We start from the raw sequence: 20,986 nt of genomic DNA, 5'->3' as shown, positions 1-20,986 counted from the left end.
TTTTTTTGAGACGGAGTTTCATTCTTATTGCCCAGGCTGGAGTGCAATGGTGTGATCTCAGCTCACTACAACCTCCGCCTCCCAGGTTCAAGCGATTCTGCTGCCTCAGCCTCTCAAATAGCTGGGATTAAAGGCATGTGCCACCATGAGTGGCTAATTTTGTAATTTTTAGTAGAGACAGGGTTTCACCATGTTGGCCAGGCTGGTCTTGAACTTCTGACCTCAGGTGACCCACCCACCTCAGGCTCCCAAAGTGCTGGAATAACAGGTATGAGCCACTGCCCCCCACCAGATTAACATTTCTGATAGATCACTCTGGTACTAGCAGAATGGATTAAGGGGAAATCAACACTGGTGGCAATGAGAGCAGTTAAGAGGCTATTGCAGTTGTCCTAGTGAGCAATGATCAGGGCAGCACTAGAAGAAGGGAGAGGCAGGGATCTACAGGGGACACAAGTTAGAATATGAAATCAATTGCATTTGATAATTAATCAGAAGTGAGGTATTAAGAAGCATCTATTTCATGCCACTGCACTCCAGCCTGGGCTACAGAGTGAGACTCCGTCTCAAAAAAAATAAAAAGAAGCATCTACTTAATTTATATGCTTCCAACCCATACAAATGGGCTGAATAGTGCTAGTATTACCTGAAAGAGACAACAGAAAGAGACTTGGAGGGAGAGTAATGGTATAACATGAAGCATCCTACTTCATCAGTGAAGTTCAGGGCCTACGGGAATTGCAAGTGCCTCTGTCTACAAGACAGAAGATTATGCAAAGAGAGATGCCTAAGTTGAGAAGAGAAGTGATCATGGATGGATTCCTGAGGAAAACCAATATTCAAGGGAAGAGTAGAAGTAGGGCACGTTGGGAAGACCCAGTAGGAACTACTGGGAGTTAGAGAAGGCCAAAAGGGGGTGATGTCAAACACTGATGGAGCAACAAGTGACACTGCCAAATGCAGCAGAGAGGATCTGCACACAGGAAAACCAGAAAACATCACTGTACTGTCAATGTAGGGCCACTGGTCAAACATGGAGTGCTGAAAGCAGAAGAAAGATGTTTAAAAAGTAAATGGAAAATGAGGAAGTGGAGACAGAGGATGTGGATATATTTTTCCAAAAGTGTGACTCACAAGAGCAATGTGTAAACAGAGAAAGACTTAGGGCAGAGGGGGGAGAGTTGTTTTTGTTTTTAGGATAAGAAAGTCTTAAGCATGTTTATAGGGTTAAGGGCTAAAGGGAGAAAGACAAAAGAACATAAGAGAAACAGAAGAGAAAGTAACAGTGGATGGCAGGCAAGAGCAAGAGCACAGGCATGGCCTCACTACTACTGGAGGGAATAGGGGTAAGAGGGCATGGGGACAGAAGATGAGACGGACGTTGCTCATGCCTGGTGGCTTCACTTTTCCTAATGATGTAGACAGACAGGAGATTTGCTAATAGGGCAGTGGTTAATTCTGGTAAAGGAGTCTTGAGAATGGTAAAAGTTTGAACAGAGAACAGGAATGGATGCTACCAGTGACTCTAAGACCTAGCTGAGGTTAAAGCCCTCATATAACCTCATGTAACCTAATCACCATAAGCACTCTTTCTCAAGTTTTTTCTTTGGAGAAAGGAGAAAGAAAAATGTAAAGGAGAAAATTCAGAACTGACCTCTTGATTCTATCTCTAGCTACAACTATGACCTTTATGGCCCCACCTAGACATTTTACCCTCACTCCTTAACCAAACTTCCAGTGACTGCCTGGAACATCCACGTGAATGCATCCCACAAGAGGATAAAAATGTCCTTTGATATATTCCTGATACTTAGAACTAGTGTAATGGAAAAGTGAGCTCTTTCCAAAAGGAATTTTTTTGTCAACACTTTTCATGAGAGAAATCTAAAACAGAAATACATGACAAGATGTCAAAATAATATGAAAAGTTACAGTGGATTCTAAATTCTGCAATGCTAAGAAGATTCCCCATGGGCTCAAAGTAGTTCAGCACAGGTTAAGCAAGGGCTGAAGGCCAGAGATGTGATTGTAATTCTGGTGGAACTTTCTGGGTTCCTATATCTTTTCACAGATGATAGGTTTGCACAAATAGCAATTATTGCAAACAATAGGTAGGGAGATGGGTTAACTGTGCCTCTGGTATAGTCAGGCTAAATTGTAACTGTGAAAGGCTGTGTTCTCTGTGACTTTTTATATTCTTCAAACAAGAAAAAACAGAGAATGAGAGACATAAGGGTAATTTTCTATTGCAATTGTCTAAAGAACAGATTTATGGGGGCAAAGGGAAAAAAGCATCATTATTTAGGGTATTTGAAATCTTATTACATTTAGCCCTATGTAAATTTCCAGAACAAATGCATAATGATTGACAACTATTTGCATCTCCATCAGCTATCATGTTTCTAACCTGGCAGAAATATAAGAAATTGACCTACCTCTTGCCCCCACCAACTAGAAAAATGAAGAAGCATCAATAAGAAAGAGAATTGCTCAAACGACAGGCTGTATTTCAAGCTCTTAAACTATTTCTACAGGGAGATTTGCTCCTGTCGAGTGTCTGATACTAAAGATGCATTGGTCATCAAGGGCTTGGCTCCCTGACTCACCCAGCTTGAAGTTCCCCACTTACCGGCCGCATTGTGCTGGTGATACCAGATTAACTCAGGAATTGATTGAAAGAGGTGTCTTTCAGCCACGTACCACTGTCCTGAGTCATTCTTTTTTATCTGATAATGTTTTATGGTAGCCTCCGTACTTCTACAATCAAGAAAATGTGAATTACTAGACGAGTGAAAGGTCACTTTGGAACTAAGCCAACTGATTAAACAACAGGACTCCAGTTCTAAAACTCATCCTAGGAACACTACACTGAGAACTGGATTGAATAAATTCAACAAGTGCATCCCCATGCCAAGAAAATTCCTCAGCTAAATTTTTGGGGCCTTAGATTCAAACATAACTTCAGCCAAAGTTGTCTGAGTGACAAGACTACTGTCCAAAAAAGTAGATCTTATAATGAATCCATCTAAGTACATACTGAATATCAAGTATTGGTTAAATGAATGAACACACGCACTGTGAGCAATTGGAGATGTAAGACAAGGAAGGGAGGAAAACCTAATGCCAGGTGCATTACTTAGTAGGTTGCTACTTTGGGCAATTGGGGCTCAACGCTTCCAGGAACCTAGGAGAGGCTGGGGAACACATCTCACAATTGTCCCACTGAAATGCAAAAGAAGCTGAGATATCTATCCACCAACTCCCATTTTCTTTAACATAGGGTTGCTCCTGGGATGTTACCTCTTAGGCACTTTCAGCTTAGCCGTGGGCCCACAAGTTCCCACAGCCACAGAACGTCCTCAGGCAGACAGACACAGGAAGCTTTCTAAGTGCAGGAGACCTTTCTGCAGGTGAATCCCAGAATAGTCCAGGGGATATGAGGAAAGCGCCCAACAGTGTCTACCACAACTAATCTCCCCCTCTTTACTTGATGGTTGAGAAAAGGAAGACAAGAGAGATTAAGAAACTTATCCAGTGTCACCCAGAGCATGCTAAGGATATATTACGGACTGGTTGGTTTTTCTAACTTCCAGGCCAGCAATCTTTTCCCTAAGCTAAGTTCTCACTAACATTGTCTATGTGATGGAGACTGTCCCAGGGATTATTTCTACAGTAACCAAAATCACAAGTGCTTACCTTCTAGCTCCTATAAATACAGAAATTGTGTAGGATCCTAAATGTCTCGAATCTCTGACAATAAATGCGCCTTCTTTAGACTGCAAAAAAAAAAAATCATTTATTGAATAAGTTATTCCTTCTTAGAAAGAAAGGGATGAAAATCAAAGCTATATTTACTTACCATAAATAAGCAATCTACTATATTCTTAAAATAAAGAATTAGATTGTCTTTATAAGTACACAAAATCTTATCATTCCTATAGATTTTGAAGTCACATCTATAAAATAAAATATAATTGAGACAGGCATTTATAATGTATTTTAAAATATTGTGGCTGATTTTTCTAAGAAAAATTCTCTATTTGACAACCTTGTTCCCTACTGCTTAGTTATTTTTGTTATATTGATCAGGATAATGGATTTTTAAAAATCACTGTAGAATAGAAAGAACTCTGAGACAAACTGACCAGGTTGTATTTTGGAAGAAGAGCAACAAGACAGGGAGAAACACAGTTGAGCATGTAAGGAATAGGGAAGGAGACCAGAGTTCATGGGAAGGATGGAGAAAGAACAAATTTGGGGGAGTCTGAAAAGAAAAGCAAGAAGAACCATATTAGTTGCAGTAGGGGTATGAGAAAGATAAAAAGAAATAGTAAAGAGGAGAACATGATAATAAATCTGAAATTATGTTATAAATTAGATTCCTATTGATATTCTTTGGGAGACGCCAATAAAGCTGTAAATTGCTTTCAAAGAATCCTGAATGTTGAGTTGTTTTGATTCACTTGTTTGATATTGTAAAATGTTTTAGCTTTACTGAGTGTGCTTATGCTCAGGAAGAGGAAAAATATATCTCAGAATCTTGTCAAATCCATAGAATTTTGCATTCATGAAGTGCTGGCATCCTTTACAATATGCTTGAGAATTGCAGAACCCAAATAGCATGGTCTGACCTTCAAGGTAAACGTATTATATTAAGTAGAGTCTTCTCCTTCTCATTTCAGATATTCATCAAGGTATAAGCTTTAATCCTTGGTCCAATTGCTTTAACCAAAGAATCTCTTGCAGCCATTTGAAATAATAAAATCTAGCTTTTACTGTATTCCTACGATATACAAGTTTTCTGTTACATACCACAGGGGACACAAGATGCAAAAGACAGAGACGAAAAAATAAAGTTGAATGTATTGTGTATATGTATATAATATACACAAACAAGCATATATAATGTGCATACAAATAAAAGTTGCATATGTGGTGATCTCTTCAAAGAAGCAAAGTCGAAAGAGTACAAGCAAGATTTTCTGACTACAAAGCAATAAAACCGGAAATTAATAACTAACCCAAAAGTAAAAATCTCCTATCATCTATAGAGTTTTACATTTTCTTTTTCTTTCTTTCTTTCTTTCTGTCTTCCTTCCTTCCTTCCTTTCTTCCTTCTTTCCTTTTTTCTTTTTTTTGAAATGGAGTCCCACTTCGTCATCCAGGCTACAGTGCAATGGCATGATGTTGGCTCACTGCAACCTCTACCTCCCAGGTTCAAGCAATTCTCCTGCCTCAGCCTCCCCAGTAGCTGGGATTACAGGCACATACCACCATGCCCAGTTTATTTTTGTATTTTTAGTAGAGACAAGGTTTCACCACGTTGGCCAGGCTGGTCTTGAAATCCTGATCTCAAGTAATCCGCCCACCTTGGCCTCCCAAAGTACTGGGATTACAGGTGTAAGCCACCACAGCCGGCCTTTTAAATTGTCTTTCATATAGCTCAAAAAAATTTAAATAAAAGTAAAAAATATCTAGAAAGTAATAATGAAACACAACACATTAGCAACTCTGCTATGCAGTTCAAGCAGTACTCAGAAATAAATTCATAGTCTTATTACTTATAAAAATAAACAAAAGCAATACAAATAAGCATATTCAACTCAAGAAGTTAGGATTAAAAACATAAAATTAAAAAAAAAACATAAAATAAACCCAAGTCAAGTAAAAGAAATAAATTGATAAAGACAAAATATAAAATAAATTATTAAAGTAAGAATATAATATGACTAGTAAGTTTAAAATCTGGTTGCTTAGGGAAAATTAATAAACTGCTAATTAACGTAATCATTAAATAATGGTGAAAATCAATGAAAAATAAATCACAAGGAGAAAATTATCAATGATCCAGTAAAAATTAAGAAATTTACTTGATTCTATACAACAAATTTGGAAACATGAATGAAATGGATAATAAATAGTAAGACATAAAATTTATCAAAATTGAATCCAGAAGAGGTAGAAATCTTAATGGATCTGTTGAGTAGAAAAATGTATTGGGTTTTTTAAAAGGTACCACGTTAAATAGTACTATAGTCACACATTATAATGTACTTAACCTTAAAGAAAAAAAAATGGTATAGAGGCCAGGCATGGTGGCTCACACCTGTAATTTCAACACTTTGGGAGGTCAAGGCAGGTGGATCACCTGAGGTCAGGAGTTCAAGATCAGCCTGACCAATATGGTGAAACCGTGTCTCTACTAAAAATACAAAAATTAGCCATATGTGGTGGAGGGCACCTGTAATCCCAGCTACTCCAGAAGCTGAGACAGGAGAATCGCTTGAACCCGGGAGGCAGAGGTTGCAGTGAGCTGAGATTGTGTCACTGCACTCCAGCTTGGGCAACACAGTGAGACTCCGTCTCAAAAAAGAAAAAATGGTACAGAGATGAAACTATGCCAGAGCACATGATATGAAAAGAAGAAAAACTTTTCAGTTTGTATGTGTAAAATGAGTTTAGTATCAATAACCAACGGCACAGCCAAAACTGTGCACAAAAAAACTGCTGACCAGTCTTACCTGTATCAATGTAAAAATTCTAAATAAAATATTAACAAACAAATACAGTAGCACAAAAGAATGATATACCATGACCAAGAAGAATCACATGCAGGAGTGTAAGAATAATTCAATATTTGGGATTTTATTAATATAATTTATCAAACTATTAGGTTGGTGTAAAAGTAATTGTGTTTTTTTTTCCATTAAGAGTAACTAAAAGTAATGGCAAAAACCACAGTGACTTCTACACCAACCTATATAGCAGATCGAAGAAGAAAAACCACATGAACATCCCCAGAGATGTTGAAAAGCCATTCGACAAATTTCAACTTCTAGTATCAATTTTTTGTAATTCTCAATAAAATAGGAATGTTTGTGTACTTCGTTAACACAGTAGCACTTATTTACTTTAGTCTCAGATCCAGCATCATGCTATATGTGAAAATCATTCCAAATAAAATCTGAAAAAGGGCCGGACACAGTAGCTCATGCCTGTAATCCCAGCACTTTGGGAGACTGAGGCAGGCAGATCACTTAAGGCTAGGAGTTTGAGACCAACCTGGCCAACATAGCAAAACCCCACCTCTACTGAAAATACAAAGTGGTGCCACGTGCCTGTAATCCCAGCTTCTGGGGTGACTGAGGCATGAGAATTGCTTGAACCTGGGAGGCAATGGCTGCAGTGAGCTGAGATTGCACCACTGCATTCAGTTTGGGCAAAAAAGAAAAATTGTCAAAAAAAAAAAAAAAAAAAAAAACCTGAAAAAGGAAATAATCCCCACTACTATCATCACTGGCAATTCATACTGTTCCGGAGACACTAGCCAATTCAACTAAATAAAAGGCAAAAATTAAAAGTGCTATGTTAAAATTATAAAAGAGGAGTTGAACTCATCGCTGTTGGCTGCTGATTGCATACTGGAAACCCAAGAGAATCAACTGAAAAACTACTACATGAAACATGAGAATTCACCCAAATTATCAGTTACAAAATTAATTCACAGAAATAAAAAGCTTTATAAGTAAAAATAAGATATACTCATTTACAACAGCAACACAAAAGATGAAATATTTTAAGATAAACAAAAATAAATGTGCAAAAGTTGTATGAAGAAAACTCTAAAATGCTCCTGAAGAATACAAAAATGTTTGCTTTTCTCATCAGGTGTTTAATATACCTATGGTTATTTTTCCTAGATATATGAATCTAATTTTTTTCCATATTAATATTAATATATGGGTTCTGGAACAAATGGGTCTCCAAACCTCACTGATTTGTAATGCCAGAAAATTTTTTCCCAAATTAATCTGTACATTTAATGCAACAAACCAATAGGAAGATTTTTTTTTAAATGAGACAAGGAGATTCTCAAGCTTATATGGACAAAAAATATATATTAATACATCCAGAATATTTCTGAAAAAGAATAATGAGAGAGGCTAGCCACACTAGAGACAGCCTCTGTACTTAAAAGTGTAATTGTCCTCTATGAATAGACAAGCTGATCAATAAAACCAAGTAGAAAGCCCAGATATAGTCCAAATTAGGCATTTTGTTTATGATGAAAATGGCATCTCAAGTCAGCACAGAAAGGGGGATGTTTGGTAACCATTTAGAAAAAAATAAAGTTGGATCCATATCTCACTCCTAACATCAGGAAAAATTACAAATGGATCAAAGATAAAAATGCACAAAATAAAACCACTAAAGTGATCAAGAAACATGAGAATATTTGTAATGACCTGGGAGGGGGAAGGCAATACATATAAAATTCAAATACCCTTCAGGCCAAAATACCGCAAGACAATAGAAAAACTGCAGGAAATAACACCACATGTCACGAAGGGCTAATTTCCTCAATATGGCTACATAGGTCCTACAAATTCTGAGAAAAACATCAAAAACCCAATAGAATACTATGCAAAGGATATGAACAAAGAGTTCACAGAAAAGGAAATACAGACATGTAAAATTTATCATATAAAAAATGCTTAGCATTCCCAGAATAAGAGAAATGCAAATGACATCCACACTGAGATGAGGTGTCAGAGAGCAAAGATCCAGATGTTTTTTATAACGGGCTGGGTGAAAGGTTATGGGAAAACAGACTCGCTTACATTTCTGGTAGGCATATACATTGATACAACTACTGAGGACATTTCAGTATTTATTAAAATTAGAAATGTATATTTCATTTGACCCAGAGTTTGTACCTTTGAGGATTTATCCTACAAACACACATAAATGGGAAAAGATATATGTACAGATTATGGATGGCAGCACTGTTTCAACAGCGAAAGAATATCTACCATTTAATTTCCATAATGAAGAATTGTTTTTAAAAATTGTGATACAACCAAACTAAGGAATACCATGCAGGTATAAAGTGAAGGAGGACACATTTTGTGTACTGATGTGGAAAGATTCTAAATATATATACTTATGTGAAAAAATAATATATATAAAAGTATACATAGCATGCTATCATTTGTGTAAAAGTAATAAAACAAGAAAATATATTTGTACTTACTTGTGTATGTATTAAATATCTTGGAAAGGACACAAAATAAACTAATAGTAGTTTTTCTGTGGGGAGGGAAATTGGTGGCTTCAAGACAAGATGGAAGAAAACTTTCCAAAATCTTTTGATTTTGGACCACATGAACATACTGTGGTCCAAAAATATAATATTTTATATTTCATATTGAAATATAAAATAAATACAAATTATAGGATATTGCTATGAATTGTTAATGGAACAAATTTGAAAATAAATTTAAAATAGGCAATTCTCTAGGTAAATATAAATTATCAAACATTCCAAAAAGAAAAGGAAATTCAATCAGTAGTCACATATCTACCTTTTTGTAAAAGCAGCATATCTGGACTCTCTTACAAGACAGTTATGGTTCCTAACCAGACAATAACTATTCCACAGATTGGAAAGAAAGACAAAGCCCTATCCCTTAACTCATTTTATGATGTTAAGGTAACCTTTATACTAAAACAAAGAGAACAGAAAATTATAAGCCAGGCTTCCTTTTGAACATAACATGCTTTGAACATAATATGCTGAATAAAATATCAGGAAACCCAAACCAGAATATGTATTTTAAATGCTTCATGACAAATATGGTTTAATCCAGGTGTATTTTTAAAATAAAAATTAGAAAATATATAAATTACAAAAACATTTTTAAGATACATAGGAAAAATAAGTATATTTTAAATATCCCATGCATTATACACACATACACACACATTTCTGATAAAGACCCAGATGTGAAAAGCAAATCCTTAATACATTTAAAAGAAAATAGAGAATCCATTTATGACTTCAATTGGAAGAAAAACTTCTTACACTAAGGTAAAAAAAAAAAAGCACAGATAATAAAGGAAAATTTGAGAAATGTGACCACATAAACCTTTTTAAATTCTATGCAAGAAAGGAAAACATGTAAAGTTTTCTTAAAAGCCAGAAGCCAGAAGAGTATATTTTTAATACATAACTGACAAAAAGGATTGGTATGCTGGATATACTTTTTATCATTCTTTTTAATTGATTTTTTTGAGACAGAGTCTCATTCTGTCACCCAGGCTGGAATGCAGTGGCATGATCTCAGCTCACTGCGATCTCCACCTCCCAGGTTCAAGCGATTCTCCAGCCTCAACCTCCTGGGTAGCTGGGATTACAGGCACGCACCACCACACCCGGCTAATTTTTATATTTTCAGTAGAGATGGGGTTTCACCATGTTAGCCAGGTTGGTCTCAACCTCCTGATCTCAAATGATCCACCTGCTTCGGCCTCCCGAAGTGCTGGGATTATAGGCTTAAGCCACCACACCCAGCTATATTTTTTAAATATAGACTTATAGGTTAAAAAGGCAAGCACTACAGGAGAAATGAACAAAAAATATTAACAGGCATGTCACAGAAGAGTAAGCTCAATCAGCCTACAGACACTTCAAAAGTAACTCAACTACACTGGTAATCAAGAAAATGTTTGAAAAAGTATAAAATTTCTCACCCAACGAATTGAAAAAAAAAGTGTGAAACTACTTGCCACCTGCTGGCAAGAATGTTGGGAACCAGTTTATCTCATTCACCACAAGAGCCTAAATTAGTGTAACCATTTTGAATCATGTTTTGAAAATATCTAATAATGTTAAATCTGCACATACCCTGTGACCACATAATTCCATTTCACCCTTGTGTACAACTTGACATTTATAAGAAAATTCATTGCAGAACTGTTTGTAACAGTAACAAATTAGGAACATTTTGAATGTTTATCCATACTGAATACAATTTTATATAGTCATATCATGAAATACACTAATATACAGTTAAAGGAATGTGTTTGATCTACAGTATATGTACCCATATCAATAAACTTTGAAAACATGTTTAACTAAAAAATCAACATACATATGATCTCCTTCTGTCAAATGGTAAAATACATAAAATAATGTTATAGGTTGTTTATGTGCATGCATAATGATCAAAATATAAACACATGGACAAAACGGGAACATACCTTGCTGTTGTGACTGAGTCTGGGGAATGACAGAGGACCAAAAAGATGAAGCGGTGGGCTTCCTGTAGCTGTAATTGGTTTTTTTAATGTCATGGCCAAATTTTAATATTTCACATATCTGGATTGTGGGCCTGTGCGTATAATTCACTCTTCAAGTCTCTGTAGAGATCTGACCTTGTCTGGCTTCTTTTCAGATGCAGAAGCTCTTATCCTGAATCTGCACAGCCCAGTGATTTCGGCCATATTACCTGTGCCCAGTGTGCTGACTGTGGACCTCCTCTGGGACCTTCCTTCTCTGGTTCTGTCCACCTGTCATAACATTTTATTTCTCCATGTTGGACATATTAGTATCACCTCACAAAAGGCCATTTGCCATGACCATACCAGGAAGATAGAATATTTGCTGCCCCACTCAATTTCCTCCAAGCAAGTGAGGCCTGTCCAGTTTCCATCCGCGCGGTCACCTGAGGATGGGCCTGTGTCCCTCATTCTCTGCCTAGCCTCTGCTGTGAAGTGGGTCTTCATTGCGTCCTGTGCCATTACTGGCATTGAGTTTTGAGTTACAGAACTGATCCTTTCTCATTCGTATTTCTAGATTTCCTCAACATCCCACAGCAGAGCATAATGACACAAATACCTCTTACCTAGTTTCTAGTTCTGACTCTACGTTTACCCACAGTTAATGTTTATCTACAGCTGGAAATTTAAACTATGAGCAGTTCTGATCTGAGTTTGGTATTTTGGCTATTCAACTCTTTCTTCTGCTTCCAAAGAACAAAGAAAGTGGGGCAGCATGTGTTTTTCTTTGTGTTTTTAATGAGTATAACCTAAGTTCCTGAGGATCGAGTTTATACTTGGTGCAAAGGTTATAATGAGCAACACAAATACAGACTCCAGGCTAGGAATGGTGGCTCACACCTGTAATCTCAGCACTTTGGGAGGCAGAGCCAGCCTGATCACTTAAGCTCAGCAGTTCAAGACCAGCTGGGCAACAAGGTAAAACCCCATCTCTATTAAAAATACAAAGAAACTACCCAGGCATGGTGGCATGCCTGTAGTCCCAGCTACTCAGGAGGCTGAGGTGGGAAGATAGCTTTGAGCCCAGGAGGTCAAGATTTCAGTCAGCTGTGATCGAGCCACTGCACTCCAGCCTGGGTGACAGAGCGATTCCATGTCTCAAAAAAAAATTATAGGCTGGGCGCGGTGGCTCACGCCTACAATCCCAGCACTTTGGGAGGCTGAGGTGGGTGGATCATGAGGTCAAGAGATTGAGGCCATCCTGGTCAACATGGTGAAATCCCGTCTCTACTGAAAATACAAAAATTAGCTGGACGTGGTGGTGCATGCCTGTAGACCCAGCTACCTGGTAGGCTGAGACAGGAAAATTGCTTGAACCCAGGAGGTGGGGGTTGCGGTGAGCCGAGATCGTGCCATTGCACTCTAGCCTGGGTAGCAAGAGTGAAACTCCGTCTCAAAAAAATAATAATAGTAATACACACACATACACACACACACACACACACACACACGTACATGTAGAGAGAGAGAGAGAGAGATTATATATATATACACACACACACTAGAAAGAGAGACTCCATTGGCAGAATGTACCTTGGAGTCTCCCTATATTGGAGTTGAAATCCTTTCAGGAGAAACATATTTCTGAAATTATAATGAAAGTTGATGGAAATGATCTGATACAAATATATCTGATTTACAACTTCACATAAAATATATAGTTGGGATGTAATAATATTTTAGAACTAATATAGTTTTTTAGCTGGTTAAAGTCTTTATAAGTACTTCTCAGAAATTTTGAAAATGTCCACAAATACATTGAATTACCTCTTGTCTCAGCAGATGTTCTGCCTGATTTCTGGTAATGTTTCTATGGTACCACCTGTAAAAGCAATAAAAATGATATTTAAATTTTATATTCAATTTTTTAGAAAAAATGCTTCATTTTCTTCATTTTTAAGAACTTCAGAACTGATCTTAGAAAGTTGATTTATTTCAAAAAAAATTCAGATAAACAATAATATACTATTATGAGTTAAGTTTAATATAATTTTATTTTCAAGCCAATATCTAGTTCATTCTATCATATCTCAATTCAACTTCCTGACATACACTTAGTATATCCTTATGAATGATTTAACTTCTTATAAATTTCCATGAAAGGTATGTAGTAAAGACCTCATCATCTTGAACAAACACGTTTGAGCTTTGGCAGACAAACGAAAACAATACTTATTTCTGTCTTTCCTCTCAGAAACTTCCTATTTACATGTTTTTATAGGTGATTTGTTATCCTTTCCAAAAATTAAAGCCCATTCTTACTTTTCTGACACTCCTAAGTACATGAGGTCATAGTATAGTCAGTGGTTAGCAGATGTTCTCACCTGTAAGTGGGAACTAAACAGGGGGAACACATAGCCACAGAGATGGAAAGAATGGACACTGGGGGCTCCCAAAGCAGGGAGGATGGAACAGGGGTGAGAGTTGAAAAATGACTTATACAATAAAATGTTCACTATTTAGGTGATGGGTACACTAGAAACCCAATATCCACCATTACAAAATATACTGTTGTAAAAAAACATGAACATGTACCCCCTGGATCTAAAATAAAATTTTTTAAAAATCAAAAAATAGGATACATGGAACAAGCAATACACAAACTTGCTCTAACACTCTCTCCTGCCCCATCTCTCTCCTGAGTCTCCCCTCACTCACTAAGCTTGTCTCATTGGAATTCTTTTCTTCCTCTGATTCACCAACCCCCTTTCTGCCCCCAATCATGCTGTTTTCTCTGCATGAAACATATCATTAAATGACTTTAGAATATCCGAAGCACATGTAGTAAACATAGTTAACCAATATTAACTAATAAGCTAAACATACAGTTTGATATGATAATACCTAGTCGGTAAGCAAGTGTTGTACAGGAAGGAGAAAGAATAATGGTAGAACAAAAGAGAGAGAAAGGAACCCTAAAAGGTTTTCCTTTCAAAACAAGACTTAAAAAAAAATTTAACACTTCACGAATTTGCATATCATCCTTGAGCAGGGAACATGCTAATCTTCTCTGTATTGTTCTAATTTTTAGTATATGTGCTGCTAAAGCAAGCACTCAAAACAAGATTTTTAAAAAGATGCTAAATTTAATCTAATATTTTCAGATAGATGTATGTGACAAACTCAAGATCCTTTAAAATAATTCAGAATTCTATCAGGCCGGAAAGAGACTGAACAAATAGAACTTAGAGGAGGCAAGAGCACAGTATTTCAGAATTTCATTTATTTAAATCAGAGGATAAAAGTTAGAAGGCTTTTTAAAAATATATGTATGAGTAAAACTGTAATTCTTACACCTAGACAACACTAATTATAACTAAGACCAAATGATGTGCATGAAGGAGTTAGGGACAGGTATCCTATTGACATTTTTTTTCTAAATCCAGCACGTCCAGCGATGGGTGAGTAGAAACATCCTGTATGTTGTATGAACACCTCCAGTCCCATGTCCCAATCTCAGGTTTCTGATCAATAAGTAAACAATATTGTGTTCCTGAATTTTTGATCTAGAAACCCCATTAGATCTGAGAAGGTTAATCTTCTTCCCTTAGTAAGTGACTTTCTAATTGTGAGCGGATTAACGATTCTATGTAGAGATACTGAGATAAATGAAACTCATACTTCTGTACAGTTCAGGAACGATCAATATGTTTGGTATTTAAAATATCTATTATTTTAAGATAATCTGGCATATTAGATTTTTGTCTCTGTTTTTAAAGGGCATAATTAATTTTAAACTTGTTATTTGAAGTTGCAGAGAATTTGACTTGTTTTTAAAATGGTATTTGTATGGTTACAAGAACTTGATTTCCACATTTATAAGGTTAGCTTATTAGATTTCCAGGATCATTTAAAGACTTATATAGGGCTTATTATAATTGCAAATTTGCCCTGTCAGGCATGCGTTGAAAGAAAACTGAATTTATTCAGTTATTAATGCAAATTAAGTTTTCAAAAATTTAATTAACTGAGCTCATAAATAGGACTGATTGTTCAATGATATTTAGTATCTTGAGTTTGAATTAAGGTGATTGTTCTTATTTCTTTAGATTTATGTATAGTATATCAAATTTTATAAGTTGAATTTGAGGACTTTCTGAAAACTAGGTTTCTACATTGTAACGTTGATCATTTGGGTATTCATTTAAAGCCAAAGTAGCCATAAATCTGTCTATGCCTAAAGATTCCCCTGAAATATCAGAACTCCACATTGACACAGCATTCCTTCCACTATACCCCACCCTCCTCCCAACACACACTCCCTCTACCACCTTTAGACCTCAAGTCACTTCCTCAGAAAGCTCTTCCCCAACATCCCTCATCTAAACTATATCCCCTGCCCTGTTTTTTCCCACAGTGTCCAATACTGTTCCTTCAAAATACTACAATTTTTAATTTTTTTTCTCAACTTTTATTTTAAGTTCCAGGGTACGTGTGCAGGATGTGCAGGTTTGTTATGTAGGTAGATGTGTGCCATAGTGGTTTCCTGCACAGACCGTCCCATTGCCTAGGTATTAAGCCCAGCGCCCATTAGCTATTCTTACTGATGCTCTCCCTCCCCTTGCCATCCCCGCCTCACCCCCCGCCCCAGGCTCCAGTGTATCATAACACTACAATTTAAAATTGTACATTTATTTGTGGACTTAGAGTTGTTTAATGTCAGTTTTCCCCCAAGAAACTATAAGTTCCATCTGCATATTTCATGTTGTAATATCTGGAACATCAGAAGTGTACAATAAATACAGATGGAACAAATAAGGTGATTTGAGGACTGAAGTAACAAAGGAATGTTGAACACCTGTCATACTAGGCAGGGCGAATTAAACTGTAAATGTTTTTCCAGGTAGTTTTATGGTTTATGAAATAATAATAATCACTAGAATGTATTAATGGTTTATTATTAATAGATACTATAGGTATTATTGTCTCTGCTTTTCAGATCAGTCAAAGGTTTAGAGACATTAGGTAACTCCACCCAGAACCAAAGCACTATTCAGTCCTGATGCCAGGATTTGGACCCAGGTTGCTCCCATTTCTGTACTCATGCTCTAATACTTCAACCTAGGGCAGTAACTTTTGTACAATCATTAGAACAGTGCTTGGTACATAGTAAGTGGTCAATAAATTTCAGTGATCAATAATAATAACTATTTTATCTACATTTTGATAAACCTGTTTTTAGAAACAGCAATAAAATGAAAAATGAGTTTTCTCATAATTAAAGTCATTTAAAAAAGGATGATTTTTAAAAAAAACATAGGTAAATCAAGGCCCAAGAAAATGAGGTAGCAGTTGTAACCCCAGAGTAGTTTAATTGAGATGATCCAACATCCACAGTATAAACAAGTTGTTATGGCCAGAGTCTAGGCCTTGTCTAGACAGGGGAATCAATGAGTAAATGAAGAATAAAAGGGTAGAAAGTAACATTCCTGGGCATTCAGGAGTGAGTGTCCATTCGCTAACCACCCAGCACTGTGTTAGCTACCTTCACAAATGTCTCCTTTAATTGCCTGGAAAATTCAAATGATATGAAAAAAAGTTTTATTTTTCTAAGCAAGAGATCTTCATATAATATTTGTAAATACATACAAAATCTCCTCTGACCTGGCCTTGCAAGAGGCCTGTTTTTGTTGGTCAGCTTCAGCTCGGGGTAGTGGTGAGACCCCAAGTGGACATGTTCTTGAGTAGATAGCTGCAGAACCATTGTTTTTTTTTTTCTTTTTTTTAAATAGAGATAGGGTCTCACTGTGTTGCCCAGGATGGCCTTGAACTCCTGAGCTCATGCAATTCTCCCACCTCAGCCTCCCAAAGTGCTAGGATTACAGGTGTAAGCCACCATGCCTGGCCTCTTTCTTTTTTAATTTTTTAAAATTTTCATGCTACAAAACCATTTAGGACATAGGCATGGGCAAAGGCTTCATGACTAAAACGCCAAAAGCAATGGCAACAAAAGCCAAAATAGACAAATGGGATCTAATTAAACTAAAGAGCTTCTGCACAGCAAAATAAACTATCATCAGAGTGAAGAAGCAACGTACAGAATGGGAGAAAATTTTTGCAATCTATCTGACAAAGGTCTAATATCCAGAATGGACAAAGAACTTAAACAAATCTACAAAAAAAAGACAACCCCACCAAAAAGTGGGCAAAGGATATCAACAGACACTTCTCAAAAGAAGACATTTATGCAGCCAACAAACATGAAAAGGTGCTCATCATCACTGGTCACTAGAGAAATTCAAATCAAAACCACAATGAGATACCATCTCATGCAAGTTAGAATGGCAATCATTAAAAAGTCAGGAAACAACAGATGCTGAAGAGGATGTGGAGAAATAGGAACGCTTTTACACTGTTGGTGGGAGTGTAAATTAGTTCAATTATTGTGGAAGACAGTGTGGAGATTCCTCAAGGATCTAGAACTAGAAATACCATTTGAGTCATCAATGCCATTACTGGGTATATACCCAAAGGATTATAAATCATTCTACTCTAAAGATACATGCACATGAATGTTTATTATGGCACTGTTCACAATAGCAAAGACTTGGAATCAACCCAAATGCCCATCAATGATAGACAGGATAAAGAAAATGTGGCACATATACACTATGGAATACTATGCAAACATAAAAAAAGAATGCGTTCATGTCCTTTGCAGGGACATGGATGAAGCTGGAAACCATCATTCTCAGCCAACTAACACAAGAACAGAAAACCAAACACTGCATATTCTCACTCATAAGTGGGAGTTGAATAATGAGAACACATGGACACAGGGAGGGGAACATCACATACCACGGCCTGTTGGGGGTTGGGGACTACGGGAAGGATAGCATCAGGAGAAATACCTAATGTAGATGATGGGTTGGTGGATGCAGGAAACCACCATGGTACTTGTATACCTATGTAACAAACCTGCACTTCTGCCTATGTGCCCCAGAACTTAAAATATTTTTAAAATTTCAAAAATAAATAAAAACAATAAAAATTAAAATTAAAAAATTGCCATGCTGATCTTCTCTGTATCATTCCAATTTTAGTATATGTTCCACCACAGTGAGCACTTTGGAACTGTTTTATAAGGAAGGTGGGTTCAGTCACCTGAGGACTTTGTTTTACTGGAGATTAGAATCTTGGGAAGAGCTAAATGGCTCCAATAGAGACATGAGGCTGAGTGAAGGTGGGAAAAGAGAGAAGAGGTCCTATGATGGAGATGAGGTGAGTGACTGGAGAGAGACCAGAAATAGCTAAAGGAGAAATCTATAGAGTGATGTAGATGTGTCATGTGTCCTGAAGTCATCTCCTTCTCTCCTCCAATAAAGTCTACATTATTCACCTAAGCTTTTGAAATTGAATTTGTTTTAGGAGAGATGTACTCAGTTAGATCTCCAGGTGGGCTCTATTAGTAGCAAGACCAACCAAGGAGTTTCTCTCATTCAACTGTATTTACTGCCTGGTTCTCAGAAAAGCACTTGTCTTAATTCTCAATGCATATTACCTACTGCCACCTGGTGGAAGCATATGCTAATTGCAAGATAAGTGCCCAAGCGGGATGGAGGTGGGGGGAGATCCTCAAACTAAAAATCTAAATTTATTTAAAAATATGACTAGTCTCATTTCTGCTGCTCTCTACCTGTAAAGTCTTCTGTCAATCTTCTTATCTGCAAAATGAGGGGCTAAAAAAGTGATTGCTAGGATTTCCTCCATCTTCCAAATCTATAACTGTAACAAAAATAGATTTCAAGCAGAACTCTAGTGAATATGCCAAAGGGTTCTTCCAAACTACAGCATTTAGCCTAGTTCATATCTTCAGCTATTTCTAAAACATATGAAAACATGAGCCAAAATGTAATTCATCTATACAGTTAAGTCCAATTTACCACTCACTGCAAATTTAATGTCGTTTTTTAAACTAAACTATATAGTAGAATATACAGTAAAACAAGTGCCAGATGAGTGTTTGGTTTCAGTCTGTCACTGCTAAAACAGAAAAAGTGGCTATACAAAACAGAACAGAAATAAGTTTAAGAAAAAGAAGTTTCTGAATCAACCATGATAAGGATCAAAGATCTCTTTATTATTAATGCTGTCAAATGTGTTACTTTCTTTTCCTTTTACAGACCAAAAACAGTATCTATACTTACAAGCTGCCAAAATGTCCCTGATATTCATAGGTTAACCATGGGCCATATTTTGGGGAAGACTTACTCATATATTTGTAAATTAGTTATTTTGTTTTCAGTCACATAGTTGCTTGGGATTAAGCCTTCATTCCTGTAACAAAAGAAAAAGCAAAAATCAAAATGCTTGGCATGTTTGTGGCATTATCACAGCCTTTTAAAATTGTAAGGATCTCAGGAGAATCAAATTCATTTTACTGATTAAATTGCTAAAAAGAGAAAAAAGTTTTTTTCATTTCTAACTCAACAAAAATCTCTGTACAAGAAATGTATTAAGAGCCCGACTTGCAGTGTGAATACTTTAAGAGTTTTTATGATCCCACAATCTTTTTAGAGAGAAAAGAGGGCATGCACTTAAACGGTCATCTGATGTCATAGTGACTATGTTAAAAACACAGCAATTACAAAGATACTGCCTTCATTCTTTTCAATTGCTGAAAAGTATTCCGTAGTATAGGTATTCTAGTTTAGCCACTTCCCTAGTAGGATCAATGCCATAAAGAAATCCTTGAACTGCCTTCTTGTACAAAAGTAAGAATATTTCTCAAAGATAGATAGCAAGGAGGGGAATTGCTAAGTCACAGGATATGTGCATCTTTCAGGATATGCAGTAAATTTCCATCAAAGTAGGATACACCAACTTACACACCTATCAGCATGGTAGAGGTTTCAATTCCCTATACCTTAACCAACATTTGAAATTACAAAAAGATCTCCAAGACATATTATTAAGAAATAAAAGTAAGTTGCAGAATCATGCATAAAGTATGATAAGATTTAGGTAAATTAATTCTACAAACAATACCATATATTTTGATATGTGAATGTAAGCACACTGAAAATAATCTGAAAATATACTAAATGCATAATAATATTTACTTTTGGGGAAACACTTGGGTTTGAAGGTAGTGGCAAAGCAAATTTTTGACATTAATGTTTGCATATTATATTTTTTTAAAGACTCTATTCACTTACTAACCGTGAATTCAAAAATTCAACTTTTAAGTCTGAGGCATGCCAATACCCACCTGCAGGTGTGGCTAATTACACAGTCCTGAACCTACTAATGCCTCTTTTGCCATTGAAAAGTCTCCATCACATGTTGAGAACTGTTAAAGAGGGCCACATCATTGAGAAAATGTAGTTGAAGAAAGAGGTATGTAATTTACATGCTTGTAATACTTGGATACTTATAATCTCTAAATCTTGGCAAATATCAGAAATCAATGCCAGCCTTCTCTCTCAGGAAGTCCAGATATTCCTTGGAATTCCTCTCAACTCAGGACTCTAGTCAGGCGTTAACCATCTGTTGCAACTGACACAATGAATCCTATCTGCATCCCAGGGTCTTTTTTCTTTCTAATCTCATTCAGCAGCGACTGCAATGTTTGCTTCCAAAACTAGTTATTGTAAAAACATAAAAGTGAATAAGATACTATTTCTGTTCTTACCTTAGAAAAAAAAAAAAAAAAAAAAAAAACCAACAAATTTCCAAATAAAAGTACAAATCAGAATAAGAAACTACATTGTCAGAATTATTATTTTCATCGTACAAATAAAAAAACAAAAACTCAGAGAGGGTAAGTGACTTGCCCAGGGACACACAATAGTAAGTGACAGTATCAGGATGTGAAGCCAGGTGTATCTGGTTCTGAGGCTGTGCCTGAAATCACTGTTCTCTC

The 20,986-nt window shown here is 36.3% G+C and overlaps 1 protein-coding gene and 1 non-coding gene across 2 annotated transcripts in view; both read right to left on the bottom strand.

Moving 5' to 3' along the window:
• The window catches only part of TXK (TXK tyrosine kinase), a 68,818-nt gene that overhangs the window by 24,711 nt on the left and 23,121 nt on the right, over nt 1-20,986 (bottom strand). Inside the window, exons 5-8 of the mRNA XM_017540320.2 lie at nt 19,333-19,398; nt 12,889-12,943; nt 3,697-3,776; nt 2,630-2,757 (exon numbers count right to left, since the gene is read on the bottom strand). Of these exons, the coding sequence (XP_017395809.1) occupies nt 2,630-2,757; nt 3,697-3,776; nt 12,889-12,943; nt 19,333-19,398 (329 nt within the window). The remainder of the gene's footprint in view (nt 1-2,629; nt 2,758-3,696; nt 3,777-12,888; nt 12,944-19,332; nt 19,399-20,986) is intronic.
• LOC119472935 lies at nt 14,069-14,176 on the bottom strand. The gene has a single exon (XR_005202107.1). It is a non-coding gene; the product is annotated as a U6 spliceosomal RNA (small nuclear RNA).

Source organism: Cebus imitator, unplaced genomic scaffold (genome assembly GCF_001604975.1).
Source record: "Cebus imitator isolate Cc_AM_T3 unplaced genomic scaffold, Cebus_imitator-1.0 Scaffold124, whole genome shotgun sequence".
Lineage (NCBI taxonomy): Eukaryota > Metazoa > Chordata > Mammalia > Primates > Cebidae > Cebus > Cebus imitator.
The sequence above is the reverse complement of the archived record's forward strand: the minus strand, read 5'-3'. Positions and strand labels throughout refer to the sequence as shown.